This window comes from Pteropus medius, unplaced genomic scaffold (assembly GCF_902729225.1).
Source record: "Pteropus medius unplaced genomic scaffold, Ma_sr-lr_union100, whole genome shotgun sequence".
Lineage (NCBI taxonomy): Eukaryota > Metazoa > Chordata > Mammalia > Chiroptera > Pteropodidae > Pteropus > Pteropus medius.
The window spans coordinates 8,694,394-8,713,942 of record NW_024346771.1 but is presented as its reverse complement, the minus strand read 5'-3'; the positions used below and the strand labels follow the sequence as shown (position 1 = coordinate 8,713,942).

General features: G+C 40.0%; 1 protein-coding gene, 1 non-coding gene and 1 pseudogene across 10 annotated transcripts in view; 1 reads left to right on the top strand and 2 right to left on the bottom strand.

Moving 5' to 3' along the window:
• Positions 1–19,549, bottom strand: part of CLASP1 (cytoplasmic linker associated protein 1) — a 244,102-nt gene that overhangs the window by 163,994 nt on the left and 60,559 nt on the right. For all 9 annotated transcript variants that reach the window (XM_039876508.1, XM_039876514.1, XM_039876517.1 and 6 more), the window contains 4 exons: positions 7,306–7,384; positions 5,700–5,803; positions 4,657–4,748; positions 2,610–2,685 (listed from right to left, as the gene is read on the bottom strand). In XM_039876508.1, the coding sequence (XP_039732442.1) occupies positions 2,610–2,685; positions 4,657–4,748; positions 5,700–5,803; positions 7,306–7,384 (351 nt within the window). The remainder of the gene's footprint in view (positions 1–2,609; positions 2,686–4,656; positions 4,749–5,699; positions 5,804–7,305; positions 7,385–19,549) is intronic.
• LOC120613870 (U4atac minor spliceosomal RNA) lies at positions 7,923–8,048 on the top strand. The gene has a single exon (XR_005655794.1). It is a non-coding gene; the product is annotated as a U4atac minor spliceosomal RNA (small nuclear RNA).
• On the bottom strand, positions 10,904–11,024 carry LOC120613883 (uncharacterized; annotated as a pseudogene).

Sequence of the window (19,549 nt, the reverse complement as noted above, 5' to 3'; positions counted from 1 at the left end):
AAGGGGAAAAAAGGGTCCTTATCTTTTAGAATATTTAAGAATTAAATGAAATGGTGTCTATGATTTGCTTCAAAATATGGATGGAGAAGATCTCAAAAATAGATAAAACTAAACTAGCCTTGTCATATTAGTTGCCGAAGCTCAATAATAGACACATGGAGATGCATGATGTCATTTTCACTACTTCTATGTAAGTTTGAACCCTTAAATATGGAAAAATTAAAAATAGGGGAGGAACAAAGGAAACACCCAGCTTTCATCTAACGGGCCTGACATTCATACAGCTGGGCTGTCACTGTGCTATGCCGGCAAGCAGAGCTACAGAGGGCAATGCCCAAGAACTGAGGCGGCCACTGAGACTCTAAGTCTCTAGGGAAATCACTGTGCCACTAACGAACCCTGGAGCACCCCCTTCCTCTTTATGTGGGATAATACATTTTCTCCCCTGCTCTAGCAATTTTAAGTTGGATTTTCAATTACTTGTAGCCAAAAGCACCTAACTACAGGTTCCATAGATCTATCTGTGGGCCACTCTGAGAAGCTTCTTAGGGACTTTCCCAGCTCTTAGTCACTCTGCATTCAGGCTAATATTCAAATGAACTCACGTCCTCTAAGGCAGGAGTGTCCAGAGTTCAGATTCCATGTCAGTGGCCACCTGAGAGACATGGGTAAACTCTCCACACTAGAGCTGAAGGCTGACTACAATGTCAGGCACTGGAGTGCAATGATAGGACTCGCAAGACACAACTGTCCTTTCTGGTCTGAGACGTTAAATAGCTAAGAAGAGAAACTCATTCTAATAGCTTTTGGGTGTCTATTCAATCCTAAAACCACTAGAAGGACTAGCAGTCCTGGGACAATAATGAGGGGCAAGTTATATTCCGGACACTCAAGGGTCAGAGACTAGCAAGAAAGGCTTGCGAAAAAGTTAAAATAAAGGCAAGAGCACAAGCAACATACATATGTACTCCAGAAGGAGGAATGGTTAACTGGATCAGTATCAGAGAAGCAGATGGGAAAGTTTCCTGGCAACAGGGGTTCTGGGAGATGCAGAATCTGTGTGCCTGTGCATTTGTACACACATGTGCAGACAAAACTCTCCTAAGGCAGGTGTGAATACGTGGATTACCTTCAGCACGCTTAGTATGGAATGTTCTGGCTGCATATCTGTCTACTAGATTGTTCACAGCTGCCCAAGGAGCACCAGCCTCATTTTACCCCCAATGCTCCTGCATCACCCATAGGACCAGTATGAATATTCACATCACCTATGTGGCCAATGTAAGCAAATGAATTAGGAAGAAATAATTGCAACCAGCCAGGCTGGCTTTTCCACTCCACTCAAGGGTACCAGCAGCGATGTCCTCAAGGTGTGACCTCTATAATGGGCTTTTCTCCTCAGAAAACAAAAATGGAGCTAAACTCGCAGGACAGAATAATTCAGTTGGTAATTCAGAATCATTTTTAAATAGTTTATTTTTAAATTAATGTTGAATATAAAGTAGCATTCAGTAAATAAAAATACCTAGAAATTATATTTTCGATATCGTTTATTTTCAATGAAAGCTGGGTAAGAGAGTGAGTGGAAAGAAAAAATGTAGGTGTAAGCAAGGGAGACCAAGAAAATAGACAGGGGCAGTGAGCAGGCAGGAGGAGAGGTTAGGGACAGAAAGAAAGCAGAATAACAGAGCAACAGAGAGAAGGTGAGAAAATGCAACTGGGATTAAGGGTGAAGATGAAGAAGAGAGGATAAGACAATGGGAAGCGTCCTAGGAGAGGAACCTATGAGCTGGTGAAAGCACGAGAGCATGACCGAGCCCCTCTGGAGGGCACTTTAACAATCATCAATCAAGATTTAAAATGAGATCCCTGTTTACTATACATATATTTTTTTGGTAAATTCTTGTTCCTATTTTCAGCCCCTTTATCTAATGAAGTGTTTTTCTTATTAGTCTGTATGAGCCAACCTAATACAAATGACTCAGCGATATAGAGAATTGAACTAGGTGAGAGAACTGGCACTTCGGGAGCCAGACTGGGAAAGCTTCGTAAACTGCCTGGTCGGGTTCTCCCACCTTTTATGCTAAGGAAGTCTGCTTTGGTTTCTTTTTTTCTTTTTCTTAATTTAGGGAAAATTTACATAAAATAATATCCATAGTTCTTAAAGGGTTTAAGGAGTTTCTACAGGTGTGTGCCCCAGGATAGCCAACACCCAAACTAAAGTACAGAATATGTCCGTCATCTCAGAAAAGGTCCCTCTGGCCCTTTCCAATAGCTCTCCCCCCACCCCAGGGGCAACCACTGATGTCGATCAGCTCTGATCATGCTCCCCTAAGCCTCCCCACTTTTGGCGGCAGAGATGGTGCAGAGTGATATTATCTGGGAGGCTGGTCTGAGAGCCTCTTGTAGAGGGCAGAGTGCCTACCACATTTACCGATGATACCTTATAAATGCTAATGAGCATTCACATTAATTACCTGAAACAAAAATGAGAGTTCTATGAAGATAAATAAAGTCCCACCCACCTATCAGGCATACACAGAACAGCAAAATGCATCTTAGAACTGTCTATAACCAATGTTTATTCTTTCTTACTTAAATACACTCACCTGGCTGTTTGGATCTCCAAGTAAATTACATATATGTGGCACAATCTTGCTTAGTGTTAAAGTATGTGCTCCAGAGCTGAAAATAAAAGAAGTGTTCATTTTACTGTTGGTGAGAACAAAGACAAGAAGCTACTCTGCCCATATTCACCTCTTCCTCCCCATGCCCAGGGCCCGATCACCACCTCACACCCAGGCTCTCCCCTTCCCATCTTCCCCATCTCTTTCCCATTTAGTTACAAAATAAATGCACCATGTTGGCCCTTTTGCACAGAATTCCAAACCATTAGTGCCTCCCACTAACATGTCTTCTCCCTGGCATTCAGGGCTCTCTCCGATCTGGCCCCAAACCTTTAAGGCCATGCCAGAGCCTCATCTTTCTCAGTCTTGCTTGGCTTACATATGGCTGTTTCTGCATTACTATTAACATGTAATGGTTCCTATTTTGCCCAACTCAGTACACTCAACTAAACCGGAAGTCCCTTGAAGGTCCTCACTCAATTCTCCATCTGTACACAGCTCTCTGATACAAGTGACATTCAGTTAATAACCGCTGAATGAAAAAACTGCAATAAAATGGCTGCTGGTGAATCCAACTAAACACTCCACTGCTAGAGAACATTTAAATTATTTACAACTTTTCACCATCATGAACGCTGCCGCAAATATCTTTTATGAATACGACTCTCTCTAGTAATCTTACTGCTTCCTCAGGATAAATTCTTACAATGTGACACAACTGTGATCAAAGGCTAGAAACATTTGTTAAAAGCTTAGATACATTTAGCCAAATTTAATGGCACTAAAAAGGCTAACACATTAGAAGGGAAAAAATTACGTGGTGATGCAAATATTATCATCCCAACTTATTTTTTAAAACAATATAACTTTACAGGCTGAAATAAAATGCATCACAGTTAATAGTAATTATCTGAAGGTAGTAGAATTACAGGTAATTATTTTCTTTGTGTAAATGTTCTAAACGTATATAGTATTAACCTCATAATCGGAAAAAGAGATTTGCAGTTTTTGATTTTAAAAAAGCCTCTCCCACAGATAAGCACATGAAAAACGTTCAACATGAACAGGCATTAAGGAAATACAAATTAAAACCTCAATGAGATATTACTACATACACATCAAAATGGCTAACATAAAAAACAGTGAAAATAGTTAATGAGAGCACAGATTTAAAGAAACTGAATCATTCATACATTACTGGTGGGAATGTAAAATGGTACAGTCACCTCTGGAAAATAGTTTGGCAGTCTCTTTTAAAATTAAAAACAAACTTATCAAATGAACAGCGATTGCACTCTTGAGCACTGACCCAAGAGAAATGAAAGCTGATGTTGATATGGAAACTTACACAAGTGTTCATAGCAGCTTTATTTGTAATAGCCAAAAACTGGAAATTATACAAATGTCCTTCAACAGGTCAATGGTTAAACAAACTGTGGTACATCTATACCATGGAATTCTACTCAGCAATAAGAAACAAATTATCATTTAGGCAACAACATATATGCAACCTCAAGGGAAGTATGTGAAGTGAAAAAAGCCAATCTCAAAGAGTTACATTCTGTATGATTCCATTTATATAACATCTTGAACTAACAAAATCATAGAGATGAAGAACAGATTAGTGGTTGCCAGATGTTAGGGATTAGCTATAAAGGGGCAGCGTGAGGGAACCCAGGTGATGCACAAGTCTGTACCTTAACAGTGATGGAAGCTACATGGAGCTACACATGACATGATGGTGCAGAACTGCACACACACACACACACACACACACGTGTGTGTGTGACTGAAGGAATCTGAATAAGCTCTGTGGATTGTATCAATATTGATTCCCTGGTATTGTCATTTCACTATAGATAGCTATGCAAGATGTTAACAATGGGGGAAAGGGGAGGAAGGGTATACCGCACCGCACTTCCCAGTAAATTTCTCTGCACCTTCCTGAAATCTATAGTTATTTCAAAATAAAAAGTTAGAAATAAAAAGAGCACAGCCAAGGAAACACTTAGGGCCCACCCAGACTTACGCATTGAGTGTGGCAACAAGGCAGACACATGTGCCCTCCCGAGTCCGGAAATTCTTGTGCTTGAATCCTCCCAGCATCCGGTCCCACACGTACTGCAGATGACAAAGGACAGGTGAAAAAGAGGAGAAGACCTCTGCAGTCTTTGTTTAACATGGGGCCAAAAGAAGAGGGACCTCTCAACAGGTGCCAAATTAGTCCCAGCCACCACCAACCCATTTTGTCATCTCAATAACTTATTGAAAAATCGTGATTTATAATTGTAGATCAAGTTAAATGTTTTTCAAAACATATTCCTTTATATAATTGCATTTAATTTCCCCAATGACCTTGAAAAAAGGTATAGCTGTTCTCATTTTATGGGTGAGGAAAGTGAAGCCAAAAGAGGTAGGGTGACTTCCCAAAGATCACATACTTATACTGCTCTCCTGGCCTAGAAATGCTGACCCCGCCCTATCCTGCTCATGTTTTAAGGCCAGTCTAGATGACGGAACATGTCCATCATCTCAGAAAAGTTCCCTCAGGCCTGTTCCAATCGATCTCCCCCACTCTGGGAGCAACCACCGACGTCAATCAGCACTGATCATGCTCCCCTAAGCCTATCCGCTTCCTTAGGGAGGCTTTTTCTGATAATGTATCCCTTCACTCCCCCAACAATGGATAGTTGGACCCTGGGACCCTGCATCCCTCTGTCCATCTGTCTCAGCAATCCCAGCTCACTAGCAGACAGGGATTAAGGCTCCAGCCAGGTTTCTTGACTCCCCAGGCAAAGAAACAGAGAATCAGTTAAAAAGTGAGCTCAAGAGTCTAACAGATTAAACCAAAGCATTCAATATCCATATTATGTCCACTAATTTGTTCAAAGTATACTCTTTGCTATTCATTATTTATTTAAATATGGGAGAGGGGCACAGATTAAAGGCTATGAAAATTTTCATCTGAAATACATCAGCTTAAAAAAAAAAAATCTTTTCATATAGAGTAACCCACTGATGTAGGGGAGTGCATGCACACCAGCTGGCCACAGAATGCCTCCCTTGTCCTACCTGGGGATTAGCAGCTTGTTCCATGATCTTTAGCAGCAGAGTCTGGTCTTGCTCCCTCACAGAGTCTTTAGCATCTCCCAGTCTGTCTATTAAACTTGGCAGCACTGGAAATCAAAACACAAACCGATCAAATGAACACCTATTTGAGAGGTAGTCAGTCACCAACTGTGAATGTTTCAATTAACTAGGAAGACAAAATTGTGGCCTAAATGATGTCCATCATCTAAAACCGCCAATCCCTTCTGTTCTACTCTCCACGTTAAAATCCATGGGAGCTACTTTAAGAATCAGCAAAATCCTTTTGCATGGAATAGTATTTGTCTTCTTCCTTGATACACCTTCCTCCAGCCAGCTCCCAACATATTTTTATGCTGGTGAAATAGTATTAAAACGGATGTCAACAGAAGACCTTGGCAGGAAAAGGTCAACACAGGAGGAAATTTAGGTAAGACAGAGGGGCTCCAGAATATTTGTTTGGGGGTAGAAGGAGCAGGCACTTATGGCTCAATCTGTCTTTCATCTACACTGTGTGTTTTTAGTTTTACATAATATATATGCATGCATTCCAGACGGAATCCAGCTCTCCACCCCGCTCCACACGCCTGGGTGTGGACCATTGCCTAGTGCTCCAAAGGCACTTGCATACCAGGTCAGCTTACTTTGCTTCTTCTAAAAGTCTATGAACCTTTCTTTTACAAGAGGCATTCCTGAACAATTCAGCTAACTTAGAAGGAAAATGGAACACTATTAAAATGTCAAATGTCTAAAGGTAAGAGGGATTTATATCTGTAGATGGACAGTGCCAGAATGGGAAAAGAGTTCTTGACCTTTTCTAAAAGAGCACACTGATTAGAAAGTTAACAGAAAACAGCAAATACATGTGTACCACTCGAAATGGAGAAATTCTATACGAAAATGCCTGCACAAACAAAGCTGCTTAGTGTTTATGTTGTCATTATTAAACCTCAGAGGTGAGGGATTTAGAGGTAGCAAAATCATCTCTAAATCTATGAAACCTGTGTTTATTTCATTTTACTAACGTTGTTTTCCCTTCAAAAGAAAAATCATTATTTACTACACGCTTGTAATGACATTTATAATCAAAGTGAAAACCAACAATAATCATCTGGAAGAACTACAATTGCATCAAATTTGCAGGACTTCTCAAAGAGGGAAAACAATGCTTCTCAAAAGGGAAGGGTCGGAGACAAATGACTTGGCACTTCAGTGTGATAGCTAATTTGTATAAGAAATAAAGAGAATTAGCAGTAATACTTTGTATTAGGGCATAAAGATTGGAAGAAGCCAGCAGAAAGGTATGAAGGAGGGAGGGGTTGCTAGCAGATGCAGTGAGGGTGAGCCCAGGAGGGGAGGGAAGGCAGTGGAGCAGCCGCAGCAAGAAGAGACTTAAGGAAGAGGTTGGGATGTTGGCAGGGAGGCTGAAAGGACTAGAAGAGAAAGTTGAGGGGCGGGAGCGAGCAGCAAGGGGGCTGGCTGGGAGGCTTGGGTACAGACAGCTAACTGAAGGACTTGGGGAGAACGAGCAAAGGCTGGGGCCTGGAGGGTAGAGTCTGGGGGGCTGCTCCGCACTTGTCTACAAGCTCACCTGTGCCGATCTGTGCCTTGAACCGATCCTGCAGCCGGGTGACCAGCGCGGACAGGATGTCCATGCCGAGAAGAACCACCTGCAACAGGAAACACCGGGACCCTGTTAACAGCGGGCCTGGGGCTCTGGGTTCTCACCCGGCAGCTCCCGGGACGCCCCCACATTTCTGCTTCAGGGGATGTCCCAGAGCCCAGAGAGCACATGCCGACAGGCAAGATTAAATTGGTTATCAAGAGGAGGGCTGCTCTTGTACAAAAAGTGTCATTTAGAGTTTTAATAGGAAACAGTCGGTGATGAGAAACGAAATAAAAAGTAGCCACATCCCGGCTCCAGTGTGGAAATAAACGCTAAAGCCCCACCCCCTGCTGGCCCCGCCCCAGCAGAGCACATATGCAAATTGTCTCAGGGCTGGCGCTTGGGCTTCTGGGTAAAACCGAGAGGCCTCTTCGCGCCCTCAGACGCCTCAGAAAACAAGGAGTTGATCGTTTGCTTCCGGAGCTGTGGGCAACACAGGTACACCAGCTACCAGGCGGCTAGGCCGGGATTTGCAAATTAGTCACCACAACCCAACTTGGTATTGGCGCCTCCTGCTTCCAGCTCAGACATACACTCGCGTAACCATCCTTTTCTTGGGGTTGCGTTACTGTCCAATGAACGTCTAGTGAGGACAGTACTGCTAACGCCTAGACAACACATTCGCATCAACTAGAGCTTTGCTTTATCTTGGTGCAATTTTTGGAAAAAGAAAAAAACCCCTCTTCCACGATCTTAGAGTTTAAAAATAGTTTGTACAGCTACGGCGCATTAGCTATCTTCTTTAACCAGTGGGTGGCGCACGAGACACATGCTTACGCTGCTGCTCCTAATGCTAACTTGTTTTAAAGTGTTCCTAGTCTCTTCTCCACAAAGTGAACATTACAAATTTTAGTTAACTTGGCTTATATGCTGCATGTATTCTTTCAAATATGCAAATAATTCCTTTCACAAATATGCTTCTGTACTTAAATGATTTATTAGGCTAAGATCCATTGCACTCTTTTTCAGTAAGCAGCAGTTTGGCATTGTGCAACTTTATTAAACACGGTTCAAAAATATAGCTGAAGCACAGTCCAGTGCTCATCCAAAAAAACAAATAAGATTCAGAAAATAACAATTATCCTAACATTACATTAGGTAATGGTAACTATGATCCCTTGCATCTGCCTGGCCCTGTGTTTTGCACCTAGTACGAAGAGCAAAAACTGCAGACTTTTTCATTCATCTTTGAACCACTGCTTCAAAACTGAACGAATCAAAATTTGCCCCAAAATCAGCCCAATATGTAAACTGTTCTTGCAAGGGATTGGAAAGTTGAAGATTTCAAAGAAAATAACTTTAAATGTTTAAGAGAACAGTAGTTTGTTGACAGTTGTTTTTTTTTTTTAATATGTACTGGTATAAACCACATTGACTTTACTCATGAGCTAGCAGATCAGGTATCACATTTTGACCATTCAAAGAGTACAGTATGGAAGTAGAGAGGAGACCCTCAACTTTACATGACAAACATTACCTCAGCCAGAAGATCAAAGTCAACATCAACAGTCATAAATCATGCTAATAGTGTGTATACTGGATACGATGTGATTAAAATGGCACTTTCCTCTTCAAAACCCATAAGTCCAGTCTAATCATAACAGAAATATGAAATTCCAATAGAGGGACATTCTACAAAATATCTGACCAGTACTCCTTAAAACCATCAAAGTTATCAAAAACAAGGGAAGTCAGAAATTGACACAACAATTAAATATAATGTGGCATCTTGGATGTGACCCTGGACCAGATAAAGGATAAAACCTAAACTATGGCCTTAGTTAATAATAATGTATTGATATTGGCTTATTTATTTTAACAAATATACCATGCTATTGTTAGATGTCAATAATAGAGAGATTGGGTGTGGGGTACATGGGCACTCTGTAATATCTTCACAATTTTTCTGTAAATCCAAAACTGTTCTAAAAATTAAAATTTATTTTTTAAATAGAACAGCCTATCAATTAATTGGAATTGGCTTTTCCCTAATGAAATCCTAAGTATCAGATGGCCACATTACTGGTTTGGGTGGGAGTGTTATTCATTACAGAAATACTAATAATGCTGCCTTCACTTCTCACCACATCCCTTCATAATTCATTCAAGACTAAGATGTAAAGGGCCTATTTTCAGATATGACAGTCCATGTCAGTTAACCTACCCATGGAACTTGGGGGAACACAGACTTTAAGCTTTTCCAGGAGGGACAGAGGTTTACCTTGGTAGGTCTGATCAGAACAAATCTAGCTAAAACCCTAGACTATAAAATCTTAAAAAAGTCTTGCCCAGATAGACTGGGGAGTCCAGAGACTCTCTCTCTAAGACTTGGTTGGCAAAGGACAGAACACAGTCTCAGGCACCTTCACAGCAGAATAAATAACTGGTTGTTAAAAGGAAGCAGAGGGATTCATATGTGGTCTAATTCACCCTCAGTCACAGTCCCAGTGGGCAAGGAAGGGAATCAAACCCATGAATGTTTATCTTCACAGCCCAGTCCCTTCTCCCATGTTTCCATTTCCCTACCGAAGGGGATAAATGAAGTCATTGCCCAGAAGACCACTCTACTCTTTAAAATGAGGGAAACAGTAACAGCTATCTCATAGCTAACTGTGTGCATATGAAATGCTTGAGATAGTGCCTGATGCATAGTATGGGCAAGACTACACACATGCTGGCTGTTATCACCAGATCACTGTCATTGCCATTACTATGGCAATAGATACTAATCGAAGATCCCATAGTGGCCTATCATTACTGAGGACAAGGGGATAGGGTGGCAGAGAAGGCTTCCCAGAAAGGATTACAGTGCATGATACAGTTTTGAAAAATTTGCCTCACACCAAAGAAAGAGAAGACGTTTAAGCATAGGGAAGAGCTCATGCAAAAGTGGGAGGAATGAGACAGCTGCCAGGGATGGGGAAAGCGCACAGAGCAGAATAAGACTGGTAAATCACAGGGGAGGCAGCTCCAGAAGGCCCTCAGGCATGTCTTGAAGATAGTGGAGAAGGCTACTGAAGAGTTGTCATGGTAAAGTAGGAGTGACGAGAGAGCTGGAGCTTTTAGGGCACTGTGACCACCATGGGGAAGATGGCCTGGGAAAGAGAGAGCAGAGGCAGGGAGGCAGTCAGGCTCCCACACAGCACTTACTGCCTTGAGTTTTCAATAAGGTATTAACTGCATTACAATTGAGTGCCTCCTCCAATATTCTACTTAATTCTCTGAGTTTATGCTTGTTTCCCCAGCTAAATTCCTTGAATGTAAGGAATACTATGCCTTATAGCCCCCAAATTTTCTTAATACATAGCACAATTCTGGGTACATGGCAGGTGATCAATAAACTCCTTCTTTATTGACTTGTAATAAATTACTCTGTAACAGATGCATTCTCAAGATCCAACACAGTTCCTTTATCCTACAACTTTAAAAAAGATATATTATTTTTAGGTGAGGCAACCCTTGGTTGACCTCTCAGATTGTAAGGACCTTGTCAGTTTACAATTTCTTATTTTTTATTTTTTTACGCCTACAGCACCTGGTCTTCCTAGGTGGTCTCCCATACAAGTACTAACCAGGCCTGACCCTGCTTAAGCTTCCGAGATCAGAAGGGATCAGGCTTATTCAGGGTGGCAATGGCCGTAGACTAAAAAGATATGTTTAAAAGGAGATAATAATGGCTCACTAACTCGGACTAACCCATCCGCTCAAAACAATTAAAAAATGCTGGATATAATATAAAAGAACATATACTTGAAGACATCAGAGAACTAAGAAGGCACGAAGGAATTATCAGGTTACAAAATGTAAGAAAACTAAAATTCAAAGACATGAGCCTACAGCAAATGGTTCTCTCTTGCCTTGGGGCCATTTCTACACTGAAAAGGGGCAACTAAGACACTGAGAATTGTTTTTGATAATCACATGGGTCTAGGAGAACAAAGGTGGGATTCCAAAGCCCTCAAAGACTGGTGGCCCGGGGAACCCCCTCCACTGGGCCTGGAAATCCAAATGGTTATAATTTAGGGGAGTGGATTAGAATTAACATAGCCTTCAAATGGACCAGACCAGCTTCCAAGAAACTAGGTGGCCCAGAAAAATATCAGTCACTGACATCAGATGAAAGAGAGCTTAGACTGCTGGGCCCTAAAACCCCTGACAATAAAAACACAAATCATTCCTGTATAAAGCGAACATCTTCCTAATCTAGTCCTCAATTTACTTTTATAAACAATTTTCAAATACAATGTACAAAACAAAGCCAAAGATAATCAGGCACACAAGACAACTATAAATAAAAACTGTAAATAAAAACAACTATAAATAGAAACAAAGGCCCAAATGAACTATGCATCTAAGATTATAAAAAGATGTTAAAATAACTGTTCTTACTATGTATAAGAAGATAAAACACATGACTACATTTGTGGGGCAGATATGACAACTTTTAAAAAGTGATATACATTTTTAAAAGACCAAATAATACAATATCCAAAATTAAGTACTCAGTAGATCTGCTGCACCCTGGATATAGATGAAGAGAGAATTAAACAGGAAACCAGGCCTGTAGAGAAAAAAATCCAGAATGAAACAGAGAGGAAAAAGGATTTTATATTCAAAACAGTAGGTAAGAAATAAGGATAGAAAGAACTAGCATAAGTATAATTGGAGTTTGAAAAGGAGAGATCAGTCACAACAGGTAAAAAGCAATAGCTCACCCATCTGGATCGCTATTATTGGGGGGAAAAAAAAAACAAGTGTTGGTGATGATGCAGAGAAACCAGAACTTCTGTGCCTTGCTGGTAAGAACGTAAAACAGTGTAGCTACTGTGGCAACTGATATGGTGGTTTCTCAAAAAATTAAATATAGAATTACCATATGATCCAGCAACTCCATTTCTGGGTATATACCCAAAGATATGATTCTAACTGATATCTGCACACCCATGTTCCTCACAGCATCATCCACAACAGCCAAAAGGTGAAAACAACCCAACTATCAAACCAAGAATCATACTCAAGGAGGAAAAGCTGAAAGCTTTCATTTGACATGGGGAACAAGACAAAAATATCCACTCTACAATTTATTTTCAACACTGTATCTCAGGTCCTATAGCTAACACTTTATGGCAAGGAAATATAACGCTTTATGGGAAATATAACTATAGGTAGAAAATCTGGAAGATCTATAGATGTATTATGAAATGCGCAAATTTAGCAAGTCTAAGACAAAGTCAGTAAACAAAAAAATCAAGGAATGCAATGAAAAATTAAATGAATCAAACTACACTCAACAATAAACAGAAATCTCACAATGAGTGAAAAGGCCAAAGTATATAAACATTTGTATTTAGTTCAAAAACAAGCAAACATAAACCAGAACATAAGCAATAAGGTGCATATTTAGATGATCAAAGTAAAAAGAAAAGCAAGAGAGTGATTACCATAAGTCAGGACATGGAGTGCTGAAAAAGTTCTAGGCAATTAAACAGCTGTTAGCTTTGTAAAACTCATTAAACTGTGCCTTTGAGTTTTATGTACTTTCTATATATAGCTCCGGATTTTTTTTTTTTCCAGTTTAAAAACTAGATAAGTGGCAATAATCCTGGACCACTGTAAGCCTGTGATAAACCCTGTTGCCTTACCTATTTTCCAAGGTACTAGTAAACACCAAAATGGAACCCACTGCAGTTCTCTTTCCAGAGCATGAAGTCTGCTCACTGAACAAAGCAAGAAATACTCCTACTCCCAGCCTCCCCTCAAAAGTCCGTAAGGGACAAGCGAGGTGAGAACAGGTCGCTTTCTTGAAAAGTGATTGGCTAGAGTATAGATGAAGCGGGGAGTAGTTCTATGGAAACTAACACCACAAGGTTATCTGATAATAAATTCCTAACTGGGAAAGTCATGGTTGGGTAGTCAGGTCCCAGACATGTAACTTTTTAGTAAAAGGTCTGTCTTTGCCTCAAGCAAGTCCTGTCCATTGTTTCTGTGCACCTAGGTTAACACACCTTTGAAATAAGCATAATCACTCTCAAGAGAGCACATAATTTTGTTGTCTATCCCATAATCCAATCTCCACTGCCCCCTCTTGCTTTCTCTCACATCCATGTAATCTTCCTTTTGTTCCCTCAAGTTCAAATGCATGAAATAAACTGTAAACTGTTCTCCAGAGCATTTGAGATTTTGCTCCCCACATACATCAGTTTTGGCTCAAATACTCACAAAAATTCTCTACAGGTTTGGGTACTTCTTACATCAACGAGGAAAAATAACATTTCGAACTCATATTGTACTTTATTGTTCTTAAGGCACTTTGGGATGACGTCATTAATAACCTGAGATGTAGACTATATATATATTATCCCTATTCTGCAAAAGAGGAAAATAAAGACCCGAGAGGTAAAGAGACTTATCCACGTCAAAAAGTGACCAATCTGAAAACAAACTTGAGCCTTTTAAGTCAAGGCCATTCGTAGTACAGCAAAAACACATCAGAAAACTCCACGTCGATAGTCTTTTTCATCTCTTTCTAGCTTGTTTAAAAACAACTTTAAGCAAATCACAATAGTTCTCTGTCAATACCAGATAACCTCTAAAGTCAGCCTCAGCTCTAAACTTCTCCGGTGCTAATGCCAAGTATAGGAAAAAGTACAAGGTCTCTGTAAATACAAATTTGGGGTGCAATACCAGCTACCACCCCTACTGGCCTGCTGAGCTGCTCAATCTCCAAATTTCAAACACTTCATCAGTCAAATAGGAACAATAATACATATGAGGGTTAAGGGTTTAAACAAAATGCCTGGAATACAGTGGGTACTTGGTAAGTACCTGTTTCCTTCTGTATATGAGAACCACTTTAAAAAAATGGCTTACTGTGGAGAGAGCTACAATCAGAGTGGGCATAAATCCAAAGTAAGGTCACCCCCAAAACCCATCACCCAATAATAACCCTGTTAATATTGTGTTGACCATCCCTCAAGACAGCTCTGCATGCACACTGTGTGTTTCATTATATATACTACTGTTCATTATATACTGTTATATTATGTATAGTTTTCACTCAATATGCCATGGAAATCTTCCCAAATCAATAAGTATAGATCTATATCTGCATTTTCAGTGACTATATGATATCCTACTGTATCTAGGCATAATTACTGAACCAATCCTCCAAACCCCTATCGACATTCAGGTCTGGTAAAATTTTTCATTATTTTAAACAATACTGTGATCGGTAAATACTTCCACACATCTGCTGTTATCTCCTTGAGACAAATTCTGAAAAGAACAACTACTGGGTTAAAAAAAAACGAAAACTGTACACTTTATTAGCACTATTTTTAACATAATGCACTAGATGGCCTATGGGGCTACATGCTGCTATGTTTTTTGTTTATTTTAAAAAACCAAATTGCAACCTTATTAAATAAGGAAAAAATTAATTAGCACTCTACACTCCACTCTCAGTTTCAAGAATAACAGCACAACACTAATACCAAAAATGTGTGATAGTCAGTGACTTTATATATTCACATGTGGGATGGGAGAATTATTCAAGCAGACTCAGCCCAAGGTAGATGTGAACCCGAAGTTTGCCTGCAGCAAGTTAGAGCAATCATCAATAGGGTGGTTCTTGGAAGCAGAGCCCGAGACAGAGGTTCTTATCCAACATTCTCCCAAACTTGTTGATCTTCAAAGTAGTCACCAAAGGAGTCCTGGGGCATCACCTTAATAATAATGCCACTGGGCAGCTCATTTTTTAAATCCCTCTTCTGGAATGGCCTCTGGAGACAATTTATGAGCCACGAAAGTCTGTTAAAATGTAAGTGATTAATATTAGATTAATGAGACTAACAAAGTTATAGGCTTGTTACCTGCTATTGCCCATATATAAGGATTTTACTCTTAGAAAAGAACTTAGGATCATCACACCATCACGCTACTTCATTTTACATATGAACAGCGAAAGGACAACTGAGTCAAGGAGGCAAGGTCTGAATATAGTGAGAGGCAGTTAGCAATCTTTGTTTAAAGATGTAGACCAAGTAACCTAAGTGTCCATCCATAGATGAATACATAAAGATGTGGTACATATCTATACAACGGACAAGAATGACATCTGCAACAACATGGGTGGACCTAGAGGGTATTATGTTAAGTGAGATAAGTCAGCAGAGAAAGACAAATACCATATGATTTCACTTATATGTGGAATCTAAAAAAATAATAAACAAACAAACAGAACCAAACTCATAGATACAGAGAACAAATTGAAAGGTGCCGGATGGGAGGAGGGTTGGGGGATGAGTGAAATAGGTGACAGGATTAAAAAGTACAAATTGGCAGTTATAAAAACAGTCACGGAGATGTAAAGTACAGCACAGGAAATACAGTCTATAATATTGTAATAACTATGTATGGTGTCTGATGGGTACTAGACCGATCGGGGCGATCACTTTGTAAGTTATATAAATATCTAATCACTATGTTGTACACCTGAAACTAATATAAAATTGTATGTCAATTGTAACTGAAATTTTTTTTTTTAATTTTAAAGAGAATATTCAGGCCTCCTTTAAAACAGGAAGAAAAAAAAAAGATCCAGACCAGTCTAATACAGCTTTCAGCAGTGAAAGAAATATTCTATATTTGCACTGTTCAAGACAGTAGCCACTAGCCATGTGTGGCTACTGAGCAACTAAATTGTGGCTAGTGTGAATGAGAAACAGAATTTTAAATTTTACTTAATGTTACTGAATTTAACTTTCATACCTATGTGAGGCTCACAGCTACCATTGTTGGACAACACAGCTCTAGACAAATGGTGCAAACTCAAGCAGACAAAAATGAGGCCAGCTATATGGGGGAAACAGAGGCCCACAGAAACCTGGATACCACTTAACACCATGTGGAAATAAAGGCCAGTATGGTCAGATCCCCAAGTTTTAAACACTGGCGATTTACTGAACGAATTTTAAAGGACTAAGGAGCCCAGAGAAAACACATTGTGGGTCAAATCCAGCCAAAAGATCCCTAAATCTGCAACCTCTCTCATCCAGATACAGCTCATAAACAGGAGATCCGGTGCCAAAACATTCAGTTGCCAAAGGAAATTTTAAAAGATCCAAGTTTCCCACTTGGGCTTTCAAAATTCTCCCTACTATGCTTCCAAGCTGATCTACCCAATTCCTCTCTTCCAGCAACCAGTCAGTCAGCAAAGCTCATAGCTTTTCCCCTTTAGGGAGTCTCCTAAGAGTCTCCCTACTCCCCTCCTCCAAAGCCCAGGTCCCAGTCCTCCAAGAGACCTTTCCAGCTAGCCCAGTCTAGGAGCTCTTCCAGCCTCTTGATTCTCTCTGGGCCAAGGCCTAGACGTCTCTCTAGCTGCTTTACATGCACACTACCAATCTCTCCAAAGACCACAACTATTCATCCCCATCCACTTTGCCAGAGATAGCAATGAGGGAAATTAGCTGTTCAGTTGCAAATATTCTCTTTATTATCTTATTTAATCCTCACAACACCTTGAGCCAAATACCACACCTATAAATATCCCTACTTTACAGATAAGGAAATAGGCAACTGCGCAAGGTCACTCAACTGTTAAAGTGGCTCAAATTATATTCATTAAACTATTAGTCTTATAAAAAGGCAAGCTGAAACACTAAGTTTGTAATGACACTCTCAAAGTCAAAATCGCCTTCAGGTGTGCTTTATCCCAGAGAAACTTCTGCCCACTGGTTGCACTTATGGCAAAAAGCAGGCATTATTCATAATAGCCAAAAAGTGATAATAATCCAAATAACCATCAACTAGTGAACAGATAAACAAAATGTGGTATATCCATACAATTACATACCATTCAACAGTAAAGAAAAACTACTGATACATGCTATGATATAGATGAACCTTGAAAATATGATGCATACTGTATGATTCCATTTATATGAAATGTCCAGAAAAGACAAATCTACAGAGACAGAAAACAAGTGGTTGCCTACAGCTAGACTTAAGAATGGGAACTGACAGCAACTGGATGAATTCATTACACCTGATGAATTAGGTTATTTGTTATTTATCTATCCGGAACTGCTCCCATTGTAGAAAGAAGCAAAGCCAAGGGTCAGGAGCTGTGAGTTCTGGGTGTGGACCAATACAACCAAGAGTTCATGATGCACACAAACCTCAACAATGGGCCAATAATCACCTACGGTTTTTCTGAATGTGCTATGCTCTTACTTAGAGGCTACTCTCTCTCGGAGACATTTTGCTTTCCCTCCTCTGCCTGTTCTTGTTCCTCATTCAAGGCTCACTTCAAGCGTCATCAATTCCAGTGCCTTCCCACCTATATCCACTAACCTAAGATAGAATGCTGTTTCCCGCACACCCAACTACACACTGCTCTTCTAGCTGTCAGACTCAGCTGTGACTTCTGGTTTTTCAAACCATCTATTTCTCTAGCACCTAGAGTCTAGAATGTAAGCTTCCTATAGGCAGGTTCCATATCTTATCTGTGTCATCAGCATCAACCATTATGCTAATAAATTTGGGAAAGGTGGTTGGATAAGACAGATGGATAACTATGTAAATAACATGATTTAAGCATTCCATTGAACAATCCCAAATACAACGATATCATCAAGATATCATCACTTTATCCTATTTGTACCCTTGCTTCCACCCTTTTTCTCCTTCTATTTTCACCATACGACCAGAATGTCCTTTTATAAGGTAAATCATATGTTGATGATGGACTCCTCCATACAAAACCTTCTGGCTCCCCACCTTACATTAAGAGCTGGTCTTTATCTTAAGAGGTCTCTACAAGCCCTCACAATCTGACCTCCGATTCCCTCTGTGAACCCACTACTGCCCTTCTCCCTCTAGTGGCCTCCTGGCTGTTCTCTCTCTGCCTGGAATTCTAATCCCCAAGATATCCACATAGCTTGTGCCAGCATGACATTAAGTCTTCGTTTAAATGTCATCTTCTCAGCCAGGCCCATTCCAACCATCCCGGTGAATATGCACGCATGTACATACACATACTCCCTCCACCCATTTGGCTTTATTTTTCTCTAGAGCACTTAGCACTTTCCAATATTCTATAAAATTCACTCGGTTAACTTGTTCATGGGTTCTTTCTCCCACGAAGAATTTAAGCATCTAATTATCCACTGCTAGTCCAGAACCTTACTTGTTGAATGAATGAATGAATCCCATTAATGTGCCTTACTGCTCTCTAATTCAAAATTAGGTTGAAATGAAAGAATTACTTCTGATATAACTTCTGTATGTCTTTAGGCTAAAAAGTGAGGCAAAACCACAAATAGTGGAAATTAGTACAAATAATGCACCATGAAAGCAGTGGTACCATGTAAGAAGCCTGCACTAGGTCATGAGACCTAGATTCTAGTTTTGCCACCAAATGACTGTGCATGCGAGTCACTTCTCCTCTCTGGGCCTCGATCTACAAAACTAAAACTAGTGGTCTCTAAGGCACTGCAAGCTCTGTGGTCTGAATTCTGTTCTTCATTCATCCTGCAGTGGTACTCGCTGCATATGCTGGCAAACCCAGCTGCTGGACCTTGCCCCCAGTTTCTACTTCTGCCTTTCTCAAGAGCACGTGACAGAACTCCTGCCTGGATGACAGTTCAGATAATAAACTCTGTCTGCACCTGTCTCACTCAGTTGATCGCTTAAAGCAGTGACTTCTAATCTTTGACTAAACATCCCTATTAGAATACCTAATATGTATATCTGTTTATAATCATATAATCTACTGTTATACAGATAGACTGTAAAATAATAAAACATATGTAAAATAGAATACTTTTGAAGAATAAAATTGAAAATCAATGTACGAGGTGTTGTCCCATGCCCACTGTAAAGCCCATCAGCTAAAAGGTGAAAGCACCCAGAGGGTAGGGAGTGGGGGTGGTGGGGAGAGTTAGACGGGGTAAAAGGAGTCATATATAGCGGGGGAGGGGTAGGGTGAAGTGGGTAAAGGGGATCAAATATATAGTAGCTGAAGAAAACTGGACTTTGGGTGGTAATCGCACAACAGAATATATAGATGTCAAATTATAATGTACACTTGAAAATTATATAATTATATTAACCAATGTTACCCTAAATAAACTTAATAAAAAATAAATAAATAAAAATAAAAGGTGAA